We start from the raw sequence: 19,233 nt of genomic DNA on the forward strand, positions 1-19,233 counted from the left end.
AAGGAAACTGGCCTTATTAGAATTTGGAAAATACATATGCGTTAACGAGTTACCTTTTCTCAGACAGCTTGGAAAAAAGAAAAGAAAATCTAGCTCAAATTGGCAAACAAAAAAATATACATGCCAAAAGAAGCATATGCATAAATATCCTAAAATTATCTTTATAGTCATTTATAAATTATTGGTGGATTGACATTTTTCAGCAGCCATATAAAATTAAAAAAACACGCATGCACAAAATGCAAGAAAACGAACATCTGTTTAGTTCCCCCGTCAACACAGCAGCTGATAAAGGTCACTTTGCTGTCAGTTTTCTCCCAGAAAACACACTCAAGTAATGTGACCATGCACATCTCCTTCCTTCCACATTAATCAGTCTTTCAGATAGCCACTCACTGAATTAATGAGACATTATTATCTCATGCAGCTGGCTCAAAATATTATGTCTTCGACTATATATATATATAAAAAAGTCATGCATCAGAAGTGATCATTTAGGCCTCCAAGATGTGGTGTAATATGAAATATATCCTGTATTTTTACCTTAAGGTAACTATAAGACAGTTCAGTTTTTTTATTATATTAAATATCCAGGCTAAACTGAAGCTCTGACTTTCTGACACTAATATAAGAGGAAGACAATAGGCTTCTTGTTGAGATGGTCTACCAATATTTATGAATTGCTATGCTTTGAGCCCAGAAGGTGAGGACCTGGTAGGAAAGATATTAACTCTGTCACATGGTATTTCTGACAACATGCATGGCCTGGGCGGGGTGAGTGGGTGCACTGGGGCGCTCTAGAAGCTTGGATGTGACTGTCTGTGAGCAGGCCTTGCCATGGCAGATGGGTCCCCGCAGTCTCCTGCAGAGTGCTGAGCCACCCTACGGGAAGCCACCGGCTCCAGACGAGGAGCAAAACTCACGCTCCAGCTGTCTGTGTTTTTGCCACATGCGCCTACAAGCAATGGAGTTGAAACCTTGTTTTCCCCCCGAACAACAACCACTCTTTGCCTAAATGAGGCCCTCATATCCACTCTCTTCTTTGCTTACATTGGAGGCATCCTATATTCATACCCATTTTGATGCAGTGCATTGTTTTCTTATACCAGCTCAGGGTGTTCAAATTGCAAGAAGAGTGGAACCATATAGTGTGTGTGTGTGTGTGTGTGTGTGTGTGTGTGTGTGTGTGTGTGTGTTATATTTTGAAAAAGCCATGGATCAGTGAACCCTGTGATAAACAAGTGTAATAGGTATCACACAGAAAGTTCTGAAGTTAACAGTACAAATACTTATGAAACGAAACCACTTATTAAAAAAATTAAATACAATACAATTTTATATGTGTATATCTGGAGGGACTAGGATGTTAAATTTACTAGGAAATTCATTTAAACCTCTTTAAGAGGACAGACAGACAGTGAATTGTTCATGTTTACATAACAAAACAATTGCAAAGGCTCCGTCTTCAAAAACTTGTTTTGTTTTGCTTTTGACAAAATAATGGTGACGAATTCTTTTTAGTTTTGAAACATGCAATTAAATATACAATTAACAATTTTAAAAATTAATTTAAAAAAATATTTATATTTAATTTAATCTGGTTACTAAGTGGTTAAATACAGAGGAATAAGCATAATAAGCATGATATAAACAGTTTCTAAGCAGTAAGCAAATTTTCAGATGCAGGGAGGGGACGACAAATCGATAAGAATGTCTGAATAAATGCACCTTTGCCTATATGTGAGCTGATAATTAAAATAAAAGTATGTAAAATAGGAACCAACAACCTTTTGACATTTACATTTTGATACATTTTGTCACATGGTGGGTTACTGTTACTAATAATTACTAATTATCCTTTTTCAAAGGACAATCTGAATACAGTAATTAACAACATTATCTGAAATACTTCACCACATCAGCAAAATGAGTAAGGGAAGTCTACAATTACAGCAATTTTAACTCAGAGAGACCCTTTTATCGTATGTTTGTGAGAAGCAATAGCAGTACATTGCCCAAACTGTTGTGGAAACTGGACCTACAGCGCCATCTAAAGGCTAGTATGTGCAAATCGTGCTGCAAAAGCTCTTCCGAGTGGACTGCACTTGTTTGTGACAACACAAACGAATTATATTCACAGAAGCACGGAAGATGAAACTTTTCCATTAATTTGCATCCGTTTGCATTAATTGCCGACGTGCCGTATTTTGTAATTACAATGCGCAGGAGATTATATTTATATCGTTCTCCGCGTTGTTCAAGCCATTGAAATCAGCAATAACGACCCCAAATAAATGCTGCTTTCACCATCTCCCACTGATAACCGCGATGTTTACTCGTGTTCAGGCCGTGCTGTGACTCGTGTGCTGTGCTTTTGCTGTGGGTGTGTGGGTGGGTGGGATTTTGCTCACGCTGCGGCTGACTGGACCGAGCAACAGTCAGAAAACAAGTTTGGTGCTACAAGATTTCAGACATGGAGTCGCTGAAGAAAAGTCACCGCTCGCTGTTGTGGTGTGTCTTCGTGCTGTGTGTTCAGCTGGCTTTGACGGGAGGTAAGGTCTTAAAACTGAACCTCAGCTCTAAGCTAAAAGGAAGCGATATGTTTTAAAGGCATGCTATGGTTTGTCAGGCCGTTACACCGCTGGGTTGAACAGTGCGTAGGCCTGTGTTATTTGCGCTCTCTGGTGTGTGTTTACTTTGGGTTTGGAGGGGTTCGTGTTTTTAGACTGCGGGTAGAAATGTAAATACATTTATTAATGTTACCTAACCAACTTTCCTGAATGTCGACACTGTATTTTGCTTGTATCACGTAACTTGCGAACCACCGTTAGCACACTGCGTACGTGCACGTATCCGAGTGAAAGTGCACGCCTGTCGTTTGTTTCCAAAGGCTCTTTAAAAGAAAGAATCGGGGCTTCACCTCTTTTTTTTTTAAACCTTGTCTGAGTGCTTACTGCATTTGCATTCTTTGTATTTCGCCTCAGGGTGGCTAATCACGGCAGATTTGAAGTGAAAACACAAGTTTTTGCGCCTATGCTGTACTAGAACTCCATATTAGCACATAACCTTATTTCCAAAAATAAATTGATAAATAAAATCATGCCACCATTTGCCAGACACAGAATAGAGACACTAATAAAAGAGGAACTGTGGTCACAAGTTGGAAGCAACCAACTGGGTTATGACGCAAAGCGTCTCAAGTTTTATGAATTTGACTGCTGATTTCCCATTTTTGTTCTCATTAATGTGCTTTAAGGGCATCGGTTTGAAATGAAATAATGGACATAGCTTTACAGGTCTCAGTTTTAGTTTGATTAGGTTATCACGATGCCAAAACAATTGTGCTTGCTTGCTTGCACTTTTCTTTAAGCGGAATACCCAAAAGTAATTGGACACCTGTTTGACATCTATAGCAATCTATTCTAAGCCACATGGACAAAGAGGAGCCCGTGTGGCTTAGAATAGATTGTCATTTTCATTGAGGTGAAGTTGTCTCTCACTGCAGGATAATAATCAGACTCAAGTAAAGCATTAGTGTGTTTATAGCAGAGGTGGGTAATTCATTTACCCAGGGGGCCCAGTTTCTCACATGACCCCTTGGGTAAATTAATTGCCCACCCCTGCTTAGGAATCTGTGGAAAGGCACAAGGCTTTTTGTGACTGAACAGCAAGGTGATAGAAGTACATGTTTCCTTTTCAGTCATATTCATAACCACAATCCTCAGAGGCTCTGCACTAGATGCAAATGGTTTGAGATGCACAAAAGCAAAAATGTGAGGTTGTTGCTCTCAAAACCTTGAAAAAAAAAAGTTGTAGTGCGTAACACCAAACAAATGGCATCAAAATGGTGAACAGATGAAAGTTGTAAAGCAGCATCAAACATGGTGGAACATGTATAGCTAGCAATAGCGTGTCACCCTGGCATTCATTGATTTCACTGCAGACAGGAGCAACAGATTGAAAACAGAGGTTTGCTGGAGTATAGGTCACGTGATGATTCATGACAGTGACACAAAGTGGAATATCATGAAGACTGAGATTAGTCTGGCTGTGTACACCACACAGTGGGCTGCATTAGTGAAGTCCTGGCAAAGAACACTAAAGAAGATCCAGAGCCTCGGGTAGTTTTAACCCTACAAACTTGGGGCACTTCTCCGACACACTTCATCGACAGTGTTGGTTTAAATTGTCCTGAACTGTAGGTCTCAGGGTGGCTCTCCATTGTTTCTTTCAGGCTGCCCTGCAGATGGACGAACCTGGGTGCCCTTTAAGGACAGATGTTACCACTTTGTCCACGGAGATGAAGACAAAATCAAAAGCTACAGCTTTGAAGATGCAAAAACTCACTGCAAAGGCTTCGGTAGATGACCGAGCCATGTTACGTTCAAATGTTTCCTGTGTTTAAAAACAAGAAGTCAAATCGACTGCATTATCAACGCGTGTGATTACGCGTTCATATTTACTGTGATTGTTTTCCTAGAACTTTTGACGATCCAGAGTGAGGAGGAGAATAAATTTGTCATCGACTATAGCCCTGAAGTGTGGAAAAATAGCCCGCCGGTCATCGTGTGGCTTGGAATGTATTACGACTCAAACAGTAAGTTTCATGAAAACCTTTCGGCTAGCTTCATAACTAATTAACAGCGTTGTTTGGAGGTCACTAGGTGGAAAACTGAGAAACTAAGGGCAAAAAGATGGACATCACTTCTGTGTCTGTCTGTGAATGCTAGAGGAATGCTGAAGCTTAATGAAAATATACTCTTTAACTATAGTTGCCCTAAAACCTCTAAATATGTGAAATAACAATTCATGTGTCTGGTCAGCTCAAAACATGACCTGGCTTCACGACAACGCGGTGACTTTCTCTAACTGGGAGGATGGCTCTTTGACGTCAGATCTCGTGCCCATGGATAAATGTGCAGCTCTGCACACAAACACAGGAAAGTGGGAAATTGTCAGTTGCAGTGATGACCTGGAGAATGGGGTAATCTGTGAAGCCGCCCAGGGTGAGATTTCGTTTCTTTTTCTTTATGTTGCACTGGAATTTGAATCTGTCACTTCAGAAAACAGGGCTGCGATTGGTGCCTCACATTGTGTTTTCTGTCTTTATTTACTTTTCAGATAAAGAGAAAGCCAAGCGGAGTAAGTCAACCTTTGAGCTTTATTTCCTCACGGTTTCTGTGCTTATTCCTGTGGTTTTTGGTACTAATTGTGACCTCCCTTATATTGTTAATCGTCTCCCTCAGAACCTAGCGCAGTGCTCTCTGCCCTCGTCATTCTCAGCGTGGTGGCTATCGTGGGAGTCTCAGGTGTTGTTTGGTTTCTGCACCAGAAGCACAACTTTGGCTCCGGCATCGTCACGGCATTCGAGTACCACCCTCCGTTCCGAGTCCCTGACACAGACCAGTCGTGCCTGGTGGAGGCTGAGGAGACTGATAGCACACCATAGGAGAACGTTCGCTCTCTTCCTAAATAAGAAACACCAAACCCTTCCCCATGGGTGGCTGTTTTATCTTTTTTTTTTTTTCTTCCCATTCAAAGAGAAGTCCACTCTTAAAATTGTTACGCAAGCAGTTTGGGATTAACGCATGTCAGTGGCATGACTCAGAATAATGTGTGTTTGGGAGAAATGTGATGCTAAGCATTTTTCTTTTACATCTACATGCTTTTTAGTCACCTGCACTAACAACAGATCATTTGTAAATATCTCTGATTGGTGCATTTTCCTCAGCTACCACTGGGCGTTAACGTCAGGTTACACGTCAGACACTACAGAATGGTCAACAGCTGTTCCTATTTTGCATATTGAAACAAATGCACTAATGGCTTCCTTAAGTGGTGTGCAAGATTATATGAGGAGTGTGACTTTCACGTGTTTTGTGTGCATGCAGGAATTTTTGTTACAGAGTTAATTCAGCTTGGTTTGGAGTCCCACAAACTTGAGGGTGAACAAGAAGGGATATTAACAAGTTTTTGGGGGGATTTTTGCCACTTTATACACAAGAGATATATGTATCTCATGTGTTTTTTGTTTTTTGTTTTTTTTTTGTTGTTGTTTTAAAATGCAATCAATAATGTTTTCTTTTTTTTGAATACCTTGTCTCTGTTGTAATTGTTCAGATTATTCAAACTCTACAGTGTAAAATAGGCTGTAATTAAACTCCTGTAATCTTCAAGCCAAAGCTAAGACAACCTTGTAACCCGGTCAGGGTTACGTTTTATATATTTAAGTGTTAACAGAGCTCTGTATGAGCCATACTGGAATATAACAAATAAAAAGCTTAAACTTGCCTTAAAAAAAAAAGTCCAGTATTTCTTCCAATAGTTAGAGGACTCTTTTAATTGCTTCCTCCAAACAAGAAAGCATGAGGAGCCACCTTGTTATTTCATGCACAATGATGTTGCAATTTAGGTGAACAAAAATCCACAAAAATAAAAATGACTGTAACATTATAAGACTTTAAGGTAACTTTATGAGATTTTCTGGCAGAATGCTTTTATATTTGTTTTCCTCTGCTGTTTCTCGTTTATGGAAAGCACATGGAATCCTTTCTGTCCTGACTATACAGCCAGTAAATATTTAAACTGTTAATTCATTCCAGGATTTCAATGGGTATCACACTTTATAGTTTAAAGGGTTAAAAGACTGTGGGATTAAATGTTTACTTGCTGCCCTGTGGAAAAGACAATCTTACTATTAGAATTTCTAGAAGAAAACCGAATGTGAATGATTATAGGGGATTAAAGCATGATGTGAATATGGAATGAGTATATTGCAGAAGAATGGCAGGAACCTTTGTATGATGCTGATTTTGTTTTCTCCAATAAATTTGCACAAATTTCTTAAAACCATATTTTGTGTTTGTAATAATGGGTAATCAGGGGAATATGGAAAATTGCACTCAAATACACAGCACATTCTTTTTAAAGCACTAATGCATAATATATAAGATTCATTTGGTATGATTTTTAATAGTATGCAACAAGTAACCCTATTGCTTTTTTTTTTTTTAGCAATGCCATTTCAGAAAATAGGAATACTTTCTAGTCTGTCTTATATTTCCCATTTATGCTAGATATATAATATCTACATGTCACTGCATAAATTAGACTGGAAGAATGACCTGGACTACCAAAATCAGAGTCTGTGAAAATCATTCTTAATCACTGTCAGCTGAAGGGTGTCTGTCCCTGTAAGAGTCCATCGGTTCTGTTGACATTTTAGTGTGAAGCTGAGATGAAACCGAATTGAAAGAAGTCAGCAGGATATCCTTCACTTTCATGCACATCTAATTTCAGATTTCCAAGAAGCCTGCAATCCATCAAAGTTTCTTCAGAAATTGTCAACGGATGCCTCTTTGCTGGGCAAGTACACGTTCTTGATATGTTTTTTTTTTTTTTAACATTTTACAATGAATGATTAAAAGCAGTTGTGAACCAGCATTTACTGATGCAGCACATTGATAGAGAGTCTTTGTAAACACCTTTTCTTTTCTTCCTGGCAGTCGAGGTAATTTCTAGATTTGGCCACAAGGTGGGATAGTGGAACAAATGTATCTTGAGTCTACGGGAAATAGAACATTTCTTCCACAAATTAAAAAAAAAAAAAAAGGTCTAGAAACATTAGTTTTAAACAGCTTGTGTTAGTAATTCATAAGAATGATTTCTAGCATGTCTCTTAAGATTTCTATTAGAATAAAGTATTGTTCAGCACAGGTTATGTGTGCTTCTTGATTTTAAACTGTTGTAGTAACAAAACACTGAGAAATTAAAGGATTATTAATTTAATAAATGTTAAATCTGAATACATTTTAATTAAAAAAAAACTCACTGGACACTTTATTACGTACACCTTGCTAGTATCAGGCAGGACCTAGTTTTGCTTTATGAACTGCCCTAACTCTTTGTGGCAGATTCAAAGAGGTGATGGAAACATTCCCCAGACATTTTGATTCATATTGACATTATAGTATCACACAGTTGCTGCAGATTTATAGACTGCACGTCCAGAATGAGAATCATCTATTCAACCACATACCAAAGGTGCTCTACTGGATTGAGATCTGGTGACTGTGGAGACCATTTGAGTACAAGGACCTTATTGTCATGCTGAAGAAATCATTTTTCATTATCCTGCTGGAAGCAGATATACACTGTAGTTATAAATGGACTGAATGGTCAGCAAAACTACTGGGGTAAGCTTTAAACCATGTTCAGTTGGTACTAAAGGCCTCAGTTTGTGCCAAGAAAATATCCCCCACACCATTACACCACTATCAGCCTAAAGTCTGTTATGGAATAGGATGGATCAATGGTTTCAGGGGTTTTTTTATGTTAAATTGTCAACTTAATGCCCAAATATTGCAGCAGAAATCAAGAATTCTCAGAACAGGCAACATTTTTCCAATCTTCTGTTGCCCAATGTTAGTCAGCTTTTGCAAACTGTATCCAAAGTTTCCTTATATTACAGCAGTGGCTACATCAACATGTTGTGTGTTCAGAGATGCTCTTCTGCATTTGTTGGTGGTGTTGACACCTTTTGGAGGACATACAAGCCATTGACATGTCTCCTCCTCTTCATTATCCCAGCTGATCACTGGATCTTGTTTTTTCCATTCAGCTGAGTCCTCGGGACTTACCTTACCCTCTGAAGCTTGCAGCTTTCCTAGCGGCCTGTTCATGGTTCCCATTTCCCTGTAGGATTCACAGGTACTTCTAGCTGTCCTCAATGTTTGCAATGTTGCCTTCTGGTGCTCTATCTACCTGCCAATTTCTTCCTGTGCCCCACTCAGGTATCTTATTCGCTTCCACGTGGTACTGAGGCAGGCTATTGGTTGGTAGTTGGATCAAACTGGTCCAGCCTTCAGTTCAGCCTCCTGTCCATTAGCAGCTGGTTCATTTGTGCAGCCAGATGCTCATGTTTCTTCATGCTTCTTCCTCATGCTGTCCCATTCTTCATACTGGAGACCCTGTCATAGTTACTGGATCCTATTCAGGGAGGTTGCATGGTCTGGGTGATGGTATCACCCCCCCCCCCCCCCCCCCTTGCCGTAGCATTTGTGTTGTACCTCATCAAGCAGTTCCTTCTTCCGAATGTTGGAACACTGAGCTACTAGTTATTTTGACATCCGTTTGGATGCTGGGTATCGAAGATTCTGTAGGTCCCAAGTCCTCTTCATGTAAGCCCTTCTGCTGGAGTTACTTGTCCAGTAGCATTCCATCAACGCCCTGTTCTTGTCTGTTGCCCACTTATGCCTCCTTGTTCCAGTAGCCCTCTTCTCATCAGTGTGTCCTGGTTCCTCAACACCTGACACAAACCTTGTTAATCTGGGCGACATCCGGTATCGAATACTGAACTAGTTCATTATTACAAAAGCAAGGGGAGGCCATGTACTGTTTCAGTCCAGTGAAGTATTTAGCTATTGCATAATTCATATTTTGTCAGTAGAATGAACTTAATCTGTGATTTTGTTTTTTAATGGCTTTACCGACATATGTAAGTCCACATTGAAGGGTGTGTCAAATCTATAACATGAGTGCACTAGATAACAATGTGACAGCATTAACTGCATAGTCATGGTTTGGTTGTGATGGTTTTGATGTGTTACTGGAGTGTTAAACAGCATCATAAATTTATAGCTCAGGTCTTTCAAAGTTACAATCCTGTATATCTCTATGTCCATATTCATATTTATTAGTTATCCTACAATCAAGTAGTGAGTTAAAAACATGCAATATAAGATAATTTATTAGATATATAACTATAATGCAAGGATTCAGCTGGAAATGTGATCTGAATCAGTGTCTTAATTTTTTTAAACAATTATTACAGTAGGATCACTGATCACTAATCTAATTTTTACAGTTCCAGTTCCAAACTTAGCTTAGTCATACTGCTATATCCTCAGAATCCATCTTTCTAGATACACTGTAGATATTTTGCTGTCATATACTGCTCTGTTTTCTCATCACAAAAGCAGCACTGTCTGATTTTCTCTCTTACAAACAGGAAACAAATTGAATTCACACTTCTTCCACACCACTGCTCAGAGCAGGAAGAGGTCAACCCAGAATGATTAATTAAAATGAACACTTGTACGTGTGAATGAAATACGCGATACAGTAATGTGACAGAAAAACACTTGAAGCCAAGAAATATCTGCATCATGCACTGAGTGAACTTATGTATCAATAAAATATGGAACAGAAATGAAATCCATGACTTGCTCATAGGCTTAGTAATACAAATACACACAGCGGAGCACTGACTCTTTATGCATTAAGGCCGTTTCCTGCCTTACGGGTTTTGGTTGAACCTTATGTCTCTTTCTCACGATTGTGTTGGATGTCAGTTATTTCTGTCTGTGCTCGTTTTCTATTCATGTGCCTGTCCTTCCTGGGAAAGGTGCCTGTATACAGAGCATCTGTTTCTCTTGTCCTTCATTCTGGTCATCTCATGTTTCTCCTCCATTTACTATCCTGGAACATGCTCCAATTAACAGAAGAAAACAAAGACTACTATGCAAATGACTGCTTTCTGACCAGTCACTTCACTTATTTGTATCCCACAGGACTGATGTGAATTATATTACATCTTGCATGTGTTTACTCTCATATAAACTTCATGCAGTACCACATACCTTATGATTTGATTTGTTGTGAGAGCCAAACTAAATGCTAAAAAAAATGAATGAAAATGATCACAATGCAGCTTTAGTTTACACACATAGCTGCAAACTTAAGAGATTAATGTACAGGTTTAGCCCACTTTAGCCCGCACTGTGCAATATGCTAAATCAAATGTATGTGCTGGAAGGCTTAGGTGTGAAAAGGATCACAACATTGTGCGCTGACATAATTTAAATGATTTAAATATGACAGAAAAACAACAGTGGCAGTGAGTCCAATTCTTGTGTCTTGAGGGCATTCTGTGTTTTCTGTGAAGTGATAATAATAAGAACAAAACAAACGCACATCTTGTTTTCTATCAATCTTTCGAGACATCATCTTTGCTGCGTCTTTGATATCTAATTATACTTTCTAATCAAGACTCTGTAAAGGGGACTGACTACTTGCCCTTCCCCCCGCTTGCTGCTTTGCACCGCAGGCACTGACTGGGATTTTTATTTTAACAATTAGGATGACATTTTAATTTTATAATATGAAAGACTGTGGCCAGAAAAAGACGTTCCTTTATCGTCGCTGTAAAAGTAAAAAGCCCAGCTATGCTGTGGCTCGGAGGACAAATGTATAAAATCTTTTCAGCGTGTTTGTCCATTTGGTGCTTTCTGTGACAGCTGCATAATGGCAGAATTAAAAGGAGGAAAATCAATGGCCGCAAGGGACGTGGAACAGGTAAAGAAACATGTTATAGATTACAAATGCTGATGAGGGGGTTTGTTTCTCTACATCTTTAATTCAAACATGCCTTTGTGCCTTAATTATTGTGTTTAACTGGAACTCATATGCCAGCATGCTTTTGGCCAGGCTTACAGAAACTGAAACAATGTATCTTCTTTTTTTCTTTTTAATAAACAAACAAACGAAAAGATAACTACCCATTTTGTGCGTGTGTGTGAAACAAGCTGGAATTTCAAATCACATGGTTTTATCCTTATTTTTATAACCTTAATCTACAGTACTAGTAGACATGAGCAGCACATTTCCCTATAGTTACATTCTTTCTAGGGAGTGTAACACTTTGTTTCCTGTTGCCAGTTGTGCGCTGTGATCAGAAAAACTAGAAACAGAGGCAGATGGAGGTACTGTCACTCAGTGAATAGTCTCCTTAGAGATGGATGTGTGGGAAAATCCCAGTAGATCAACAGTTTCTGAAATACTCAGACCAGCCCGTCTGGCACCAACCTGTACGCCATGTTCAAAGTTACTAAAATCACCTTTCTACCGTGTGATGATGCTCAGTTTGAACTTGCAGGATGTTTTTAGTCATGTCTAAACAAGCCTAAATGCACTGAGATGTGAGCAGACGGCCACATACTTGACCAAATGCAGCACTTTATTGAATGACAATATCGCTTTTCTATACATTTTATTCCAGGAACCATCAAAGCAATAGTACGCTCATATTTTCTTTATAGGAGTCCAGACTTTTGGAAAGTTTGACAAGATGCACATGTAACTACTGGCATTGATGCAATTGCAACCCCCTTAAATGAACTGTTTTACTGGGTACCTTACTTTGAATGTGTATTTATTTGTTTATTACTATAATTTGTATCCTTGTTAATACTGATGCTCAAGGTCCACGATATGTGATCTTTACTGAGCTTGGTGTTGCATAATGTTTAGATGTATATGTTTGCAATGCTGCCATCTTAGAGACTACGATGCCACACAACTTTGCATGGTAGCCTCTCCGAACCCTGGAGCTGACGTCACTTCGCTCGAGTTGCTTGGAGAGTGAATCAGGAGGAGAGGCTCTTCAATCTGCGATCAGAGATCAACACGTTCAGCAGCGCGTTACCGACCAGCCGGACTCAATCACTGACCACTTCGCCACTCATCTCTTTCAACAGCCCTTAAACTGACCGGGACGTAAATGAACACCTTTTCCTTTCCGCTTCTCCTTTTTTTTAAGGAATACAAGACGATAATCAGGTGAGTTGACGACCTTCGCTCGTTAGGTTCACGCATGTCATGTATTATTTCACTCTTTCGCTCGTCTGGGATGGCTAAGCTAACTTCACCAGCAGCATCCTTTTACCGTACACTTGCCTTCAGTGAAGCTGTGTCCGCTCGGTGAGTTATAAAAAAAACATGAAAAAGTTGGTATTAAAAGTATGTAGAGCGGTTATAAATGCTGCTGCGGTAAACTTTGTTAAGGATATAACTGCTATCATGTTTACACTGGAACTTGTGTATAAAAAGAAGACTTCGGTAAGCGGTTAATGCTAACAGTGATGTTCAGTACCTGGCGGCGGTGTTGCTCTCCGCGAGTCCGCAAACGTTACTGGAAAGTTAGCTATTAAATTTATAGCTCACTTTACGCTTCTTGTAGGAGTGTGTCATGTTTAAAAGTAACGTCTGACTGCCCGCTTGTGTGGTATTTGTCGTGGGTTTAAGCTCGTGGCGTGTCATGAAATTGTCCAACAGCTGGATATAACACAAATGAGCTTCCGTAATGTTTAGCTAATAATAAATGATTCTGCATTAATGTGGCAGACGGGCTGCTCGCTCTCCGCCTCTTGTCTTCGTTTTTTGTTTCTTCCTCTTAAAAGGAAAAGCACAGCTAACGCTGCAGCTGTGGTCTGCGCTGAAATGTAACCTTTGAGATTATGACAATGCCCTCCATTTTTGTGCCAGCTTTCATATTAACCACAAGACATTCGCCATGTTGGGCTATTAAAATAGCACCCTCTATTTAGACGCTTTGTGTTTATTACAGTAATGATAGTAAACGAGTCTTAGAAAAAGAAAAAACTACCTGTTTTGAGTGAGATTAAAACAGTGCTTTTTTGGAGTTAAGGTGAGTTAGATTTTTGTTAATGACATTTAATAAACAGTTTCATATATGTGGGAAGTCATAGAAATTCAGTTCTTGCTTGTTTTTGTTTATTTTTAAATTAATTTAAATTATTATTATGATTTTTTTTTAACCTTGCAGAATGTTATAAATCGGGTGGCACAAACAACAACTTGGCCTAACTTCCATCGCAGAAATCAGGACATTATAACATTGTCCCCATTTGTTTCCTGCAGCACACTTTTAAACACACTTAGCTTGCTTTTAATTCGGAAAATCTTGTCCTCTTGTGAGTAAACACAAATATTGCCTATCTGGAAAAACTACACATCAATCACAGCAGAAATTTAGGAAAACATAAACAACTGTTGCAGATCTTTCCCTTCAGACTTTATCATGATAATATTTATCCCACTTCTTTAAAAAAACAAACAAACAAAAACCCCTCAATGCAATCCATAGAGCTTATCCTGTCACTGCACATCTTTTGTTTGCCGCACACTTGAGTAGATTTGCCTTCACAGATATAATTGATATTAATAAACAAGGATGTGACCTTCGCGTTTACAGTCTCAGTGAAATGGCAGCGAGCGTTAGATCTGCTAAAGTTCATCATTTAAATGGCTTCAGTAGCCAAGGCAGCGAGATAAATCAGATCACAGCCTTGATGTGTTATGCATGCATCCAGTAACTGCCAGTGAATCAAAACACAGGTAGAAGGTCACTCATTTGGCTCATATTTATTCAGTTCACATGCCCTTGAAGAGCTCTGCACACAGAGCAGTGTTGTTAAGCTCCTAATATGAGCCTTTAACACAGAGAAAACAATAGAGTCAGCAACTTGGCATTTGGGTGCTACGAAGACTGTAGGGCTTTGCTGTCTGGGCTCCAAAGGCAAATTTAGCTCGTGATTTTCAACTCAATCATTCACTTAATTACAAGTTGTCTAAAAGAACTGCTTAGCACACTTAAATTTCCATTAGCAATATACATTAGTGCAAGGCGCAGAGTGAGTTTTTGTATAATTTATTTCTTTTCCTAGACTACTAGGTGTACTACCGTATATATGATTTAAAAACGCATATATAGTTTTATCTTCCGTTTCTGTTTCAATGGCCTTTTAAAAGCAAGTGTGGAGAAAAAAAAAACAACAACCAGGGTCTTATAATATTTGTGTTTCACCCATTTTCACCCTGTCTCTCCTATTCTTGCCCTTTCCACAAGTTTGCACTCATTAATCAAAGATGCTGGACTCCAGCTGAGGGCTGAGGTGCAGGTTCATCAATTTGGCAGGCAGCACTTTGTAAGGAACAGTGCAGAGGCTCTTAACACACAAGCATAAATAAATCTGTGGTCTTTATATGGAAGCCCCGAAGGTTAATGCTGCATAATTCAATGTACCCTCTTTGTCTGCCGTGATTGATGTTTTCAAGCATGTAAGCCTTGACAGGAGTCCCTTTTTGTAGGTCAGTGTTGACACTTTATGATTGGGTGAGCTCGAGGGGAGCGGCACAGGGGAGGTGGATTATTAGGAATATGTCGGGGAGATTACTCTTTTTCACTCATCTTCCTGGTCTGGTTTTTTTTTTCTTTTTTTCCTGCGCCTGGAGATGCTTGTCGCAGTGCTTAATTTGAACCACTGACGCTTCTGGATTTGATGTCTGCCTTCTGTGTTAATTGGCTGATGGCTGTTTAGTATTTATTTACCCCCTTTGCAGCAAAAAATAAAATCAAAAATAGGTCAGTTGAGAATGAATGATTTGACTCCATATTCATACTTCTTGGTCAGGTAGGTGCAGTATTACAAATGAATATAGACCTTTAGATCACTGCTGTTGTGAAGTGTTCCACTCTTATGCAAAGACTGTGCTTCAGCAGCCACCTTTTTTATTGATTCTCGTGCATTTAAAATCTGCTCACTGCTGCCACAAATATTTCCCCCTTTAGCTGTCCTAAGCATGCTGCAGCACTCAGTTTTCCCCCTTATCATTGTCTGGTCTTATTAGAAACTTGTAAAAAGAAATGCATTCCTGAAAACGTTTGGCTCAGCAGAGGCCAAAGTGAAAGGGTTAGTAAACATAACTGCCTTCTTTAAATGACACTGCTAAGGAAACTACACTCACTGGACACTTTATTAGGTACATTTATTAGCGTTTGTGTGAATCTCGTTTTGTTTTCAGAGCTGTTTTAATTCTATGATATTTAACAGGGTGCTGGAAACAGTCCTTAGTGATTTTCATCCACGTTGAGATTTGTCAGCTGTGCATCCGTTGCACCACATCCTAAAGCTCTACCGGACTGAGATATGGTGACCGTGGAGGTCATTTGAGTGCAGTGAACTTGTCGTCATGTTCAAGAAACCAGTTTCAGATCAGTTTTGTGGCCGGAAGCTGCCATAGGATAATGAGAGGAAGATGTGGTAATTGAGGGATGAATATGGTCATTTAAACAATACTAAGTACGCTGTGGTATTTAACCAATTTTCAGTTGGTAGTAATAGGTCTTAAGTGTGCTAAGAAGGTGAGAATAGGCAGCGTTTTCCAATCCTCTGTTGTCTAATTTTGGTCAGCCTGTGTAAACTGCAGCCTCAGTTTGCTGTTCTTAGCCTAACAGGAGTGGGGCCTAGTCTGGTCTTCTGCTTCCGCCTGTCTGCTTTAAGTTTAGACATCTTGTGCATTCAGAGATGCTCTTCTGTATTTCTTGGTTGTAACAAGTCTTTATTTGAGGTACTCTTGCCTTCCTATCATCTCGAAGCAGTCTAGCCATTCTCCTCTGACCTGACATCAACAAGCATTTTTGCTCTTTTTTTATTTGTTTTTTTTGTTCTTTTTCTGACCATTCTCTGGAAACCCCAAAGATGCCTGTGTGTGTAAATCCCAGTTGATCACTAATTTCTGAAAAACTCAGACCAGTCCAACTCTGCCGCGTTCACAGTTGCTTAAATCACCATAATTATAATGCTTGGTTTGAGCCTCAAGTTGTCTTGACCATGTCTACTATCATAAATTAATTGAATGGCTGTCATGTGATTGGCTAATTAGATATTAGTGTTAACAAGCAATAGAACAGGTGTAACTAAAATAGTGGCCACTGAGTGTATGCTGCAACATTAAATTAAAATACCATTCAGCTTTAGGCATAACCAGTGATTATTTGTTATTATTAACAGGTGTGAATTAAAGCTTATGCTGTTCCTATAGATCAGGTGCAGTAGATTATGTTGAAGTAAGCCATGCAGTGTTTCAAACAGATTTAAAGTCTGTTTGTGGTGTTGTGAAGAGGGGGCGGGGGCAGTTTATTGTTTATAATTATTAAGGAGGACTATTTCTAAGTTTCTTCTCATCAAAGATTTTATCTGCCAAGCTTTTTGTAACAAATACACGAGCAATATAATCAGCTACCTCTTTAATAATACTCTTAACCTATGGACGCAATCTTAGATTACAAGGCGTGACACTGCAGCCTAAGTAAGTTTGGCATAACAACACAGAAGTCTCTTCTTGATGGATTGCAGAATCTGATTCGAGCTGTTTTTCAGTTTGGCATTGACCTGTAGAGCAGAATAAGAGCAATCACAGCTGCAGTCCAAGACAGTAGAGTTGGAAGTTCATATGACCTCATGAGATTCTCTAAAGGGAGAAGCTGGTGTGAGTTGATATTCTGGACTGCCACAATCAAACACGCCTTGGCTAACGAGTGATACAAAAGGAAAAATATAAGCTGGGAAGGCCTGGGGCAACTTGACTGAGCTCGCAAAATAAAAGCAAGGGAATTTCCTGCTAGTTAACTGATCACGGATGACGGCATTCTGAGATTAATACAATAAATTGCCGCATATACTTGTGCAAACACAAATACCTCTGGGTGGACCACCCAACTAAAGGGAAGCACTGAATGAGTTACAGCAGACGTGCAATACACAATCTGACGTCGTTGAGAAAAGAAATTAAGTAATGGGGTTGTTAAAATTTTGAACTTAACAGGCATTTCCTACTGACAGAACAAAAATGAATACTTTTCAAGAAAAAAAACACTATGAATATAAACCAAGATGCCACAAATGCCACATTTCAGCAAGCAAATATTTAATCATTAATGTACTCTTTGTTTAAATTGTCAAAACGTTTATCATTAGATAACATCAGCTAAGAAATTATCAGATGGATAATTATATGTAATTAATTAATTATATGTAAATACTTATATGTAATTATAGAACTTTATTTACTTTGGTGGTTGCTTCTGGTATTTTCTAATAATAGGTGCTAACAGAATAGCAGTATTTTACACTAATGACATTTTGTCAGCGTAGCTGAAAAGGATAATATATGTGCTTAATACACAACAATGCTTAATAATAAAGGTATAGTACCAGAGGTTATACCAGCAGTATTTCTTTAAGAGTTGTGATATTCAGACATAAACATCTATACTGACAGAGTAGTGACACAAACAGAAGAATAACATATGCACACCATTTGCAGAGCAGATCCTGCTTCTACTATATTTAATAAAAGCGTGCTCAGCAGGCATGAGGGCAGCGAGTAATTGGTGCATGCATGCTGCAGAGGGCTGCTCCTTTAACGTTAAAAAATACCACCTGTTTTGTTTTCTGTATTTTCTTTTTCACATGGAGGTGGGCACAGTCATTTTAAATATGCACAGTTTAGAAAGTGCTCAGGATTCTTTAAATAAACATGGGAATTGCATCAGTATTTTATTTTTTATTTTATTTTGCTATTATGGCTGGAATATGTAGATATTTTACTTACCCATTTTACAAAAAACATCTGTGAAATACCTTCATTTTGACAGCACAGGTCCTAAACATAAAGACACAAAGCAATTCCAAAACAAAAGGCCAGCTTCATGTTTCGCCCGTCAGTCACACAGCACTGTGTAGAACATGCACTGCAAGTGTAACCACTAAAAAGAGTGGATACACGCCATGATAATCCAAATAAGCAGCGCATTCAGTGTAGGGTGAGGCAAACGCTCATGCTGCACTACATGAATATTGCAAACATAATGATAATATAACTTCATGATATAAGTATTTAAAGGAGAAAATGTTGACAAGGAGATGTTAGTGTTTTAGAGCCAAGAGGGCGCACGCTCAGTAGCATGGTTCAGTGTAGGGCAGTTAAGGAGTCTGTTGTTACAGAGGGTACCTGTGACTGTTATTTCCATGACTTAGTAAGCAGCTCTTTGTTGTTGTTGTTGTTGTTTTGTTTTTTTTTAATAAATCATATGAAGCTAAATCGGTGAATAGCTGAGTAACCCAAGTAGCCTCAGGCTTGGAGTAGTTCACATAGTTCCTGCAGAAGCTGTTGATTAAAGTTACCTCTGTCTGTCCACTAGTATTCAGAACACACAGTGGCACAGCTGGTGAGATGATGTGCAGTACGTGATGTACAGTCAAGTGCAGGTGATGAGAGATCTGCTGAATACAGTTCATTTTTATTGGCAGCGAATACAACTGGAGGGTAACAGCATCTGTATATCTGAAAATGTGGCGGATGAAAGTGACATATTAGCTCTTTCATTCTAGATCTTTACCTCACCAGCTTTATTTTGAAGCTTTTTCTGTGTTTTAATGAATGTTTAAAATTTTGCATTATGGACCCGATATACCTGTAACAGCTGATCTTCAAAAACAGAGCAGGGAGGTAGCCATCTCAAGTAGCAGTCCACTCAGATATAAAGTAAATAAAGTGTCAGCTTTAAGAACATGTCTTCCATTTTTGTTA

The 19,233-nt window shown here is 38.9% G+C and overlaps 2 protein-coding genes across 10 annotated transcripts in view; both read left to right on the top strand.

The window, feature by feature from the left end:
• Positions 1-2,400: 2,400 nt before the first annotated feature.
• cd302 (CD302 molecule) lies at positions 2,401-6,852 on the top strand. Its single transcript, XM_086267283.1, has 6 exons — positions 2,401-2,552; positions 4,235-4,360; positions 4,481-4,597; positions 4,824-5,006; positions 5,122-5,142; positions 5,247-6,852. The coding sequence occupies exons 1-6, from the start codon at positions 2,474-2,476 to the stop codon at positions 5,447-5,449; spliced, it is 729 nt and encodes a 242-aa protein (XP_086123409.1). The 5' UTR covers positions 2,401-2,473; the 3' UTR covers positions 5,450-6,852.
• Positions 6,853-12,411: 5,559 nt separating this feature from the next.
• LOC147311660 (bromodomain adjacent to zinc finger domain protein 2B-like) overlaps positions 12,412-19,233 on the top strand; it is a 51,855-nt gene continuing 45,033 nt past the window's right edge. For 7 of the 9 annotated variants that reach the window (XM_086267879.1, XM_086267869.1, XM_086267868.1 and 4 more), the window contains exon 1: positions 12,412-12,618. The gene's annotated coding sequence lies outside the window, so the exon portion shown is untranslated. Of the gene's footprint in view, positions 12,619-12,656; positions 12,760-19,233 lie in introns of those variants that run through there. The other 2 variants (XM_086267870.1, XM_086267873.1) reach the window with 2 other exon arrangements.

This window comes from Aulonocara sp. 'chitande type north' Nkhata Bay, linkage group LG16 (genome assembly GCF_057382095.1).
Source record: "Aulonocara sp. 'chitande type north' Nkhata Bay isolate Kocher_YH1m ecotype deep benthic linkage group LG16, A_spYH_male_GT1.1, whole genome shotgun sequence".
NCBI classification, from domain to species: Eukaryota; Metazoa; Chordata; class Actinopteri; order Cichliformes; family Cichlidae; genus Aulonocara; species Aulonocara sp. 'chitande type north' Nkhata Bay.

Excerpts from the sequence above, each read along its gene's own strand:
- cd302 (XM_086267283.1), top strand. The coding sequence starts at position 2,474 with ATGGAGTCGCTGAAGAAAAGTCACCGCTCGCTGTTGTGGTGTGTCTTC. Across the intron at positions 4,598-4,823 it reads AATGTATTACGACTCAAACA|CTCAAAACATGACCTGGCTT; the intron begins GTAAGTTTCATG and ends GTGTCTGGTCAG. Across the intron at positions 5,143-5,246 it reads TAAAGAGAAAGCCAAGCGGA|AACCTAGCGCAGTGCTCTCT; the intron begins GTAAGTCAACCT and ends CGTCTCCCTCAG.